This window comes from Theobroma umbraticum, unplaced genomic scaffold (genome assembly GCF_002168275.2).
Source record: "Theobroma umbraticum cultivar Fairchild unplaced genomic scaffold, ASM216827v3 scaffold_459.0, whole genome shotgun sequence".
Taxonomy (NCBI): Eukaryota; Viridiplantae; Streptophyta; class Magnoliopsida; order Malvales; family Malvaceae; genus Theobroma; species Theobroma umbraticum.
Window position 1 is genome coordinate 416,883 of NW_018397286.1, and position 457 is coordinate 417,339.

General features: G+C 42.9%; 1 protein-coding gene across 1 annotated transcript in view; it reads right to left on the reverse strand.

The window, feature by feature from the left end:
* The window catches only part of LOC149526235 (protein NRT1/ PTR FAMILY 1.2-like), a 15,318-nt gene that overhangs the window by 2,783 nt on the left and 12,078 nt on the right, over positions 1–457 (reverse strand). The window contains exon 5 of the mRNA XM_089785649.1: positions 90–337. Coding sequence (XP_089641775.1) covers positions 90–337 — 248 coding nt within the window. The remainder of the gene's footprint in view (positions 1–89; positions 338–457) is intronic.

Here is a 457-nt window from a genome sequence, read left to right on the forward strand (position 1 = left end):
AGTGAACTTTGCTAGCAACGGAACTATGATTCGATCATAGACTGCTACCCACATCGTCAAAGTAATCATTGCAAACACACCAAAGGAACCTGCAGGAATTTGTAAACCTGCTGCAAACAGGTGCCTGTCCATGACGGTCGCTTGGAGCACCGGAAATGAGTGTTGGCTTATGGTTGTGGCGATCATGATCCCAGTAGACCAAATGGGGAGCACTTTGATTAATGCCTTCAATTCTTCCACTTCTCTGACAGTGCACAGATTCCATGGATCTATAGCCCAACCATCTAAGTCTAAGTCCTTCTCGGGGTTTCTAATGACACAAGCTTTGTTAAGAAACCTGACAAGAGCCCCGGAAAATTAAATTTGTCAAAATCAAACTCTCTGGCACATTGGTTGTTCTAGAGACGAGATAGAGTGGAAGCAAAGCGTGAAGCAATTTAATGGAATATATATATAT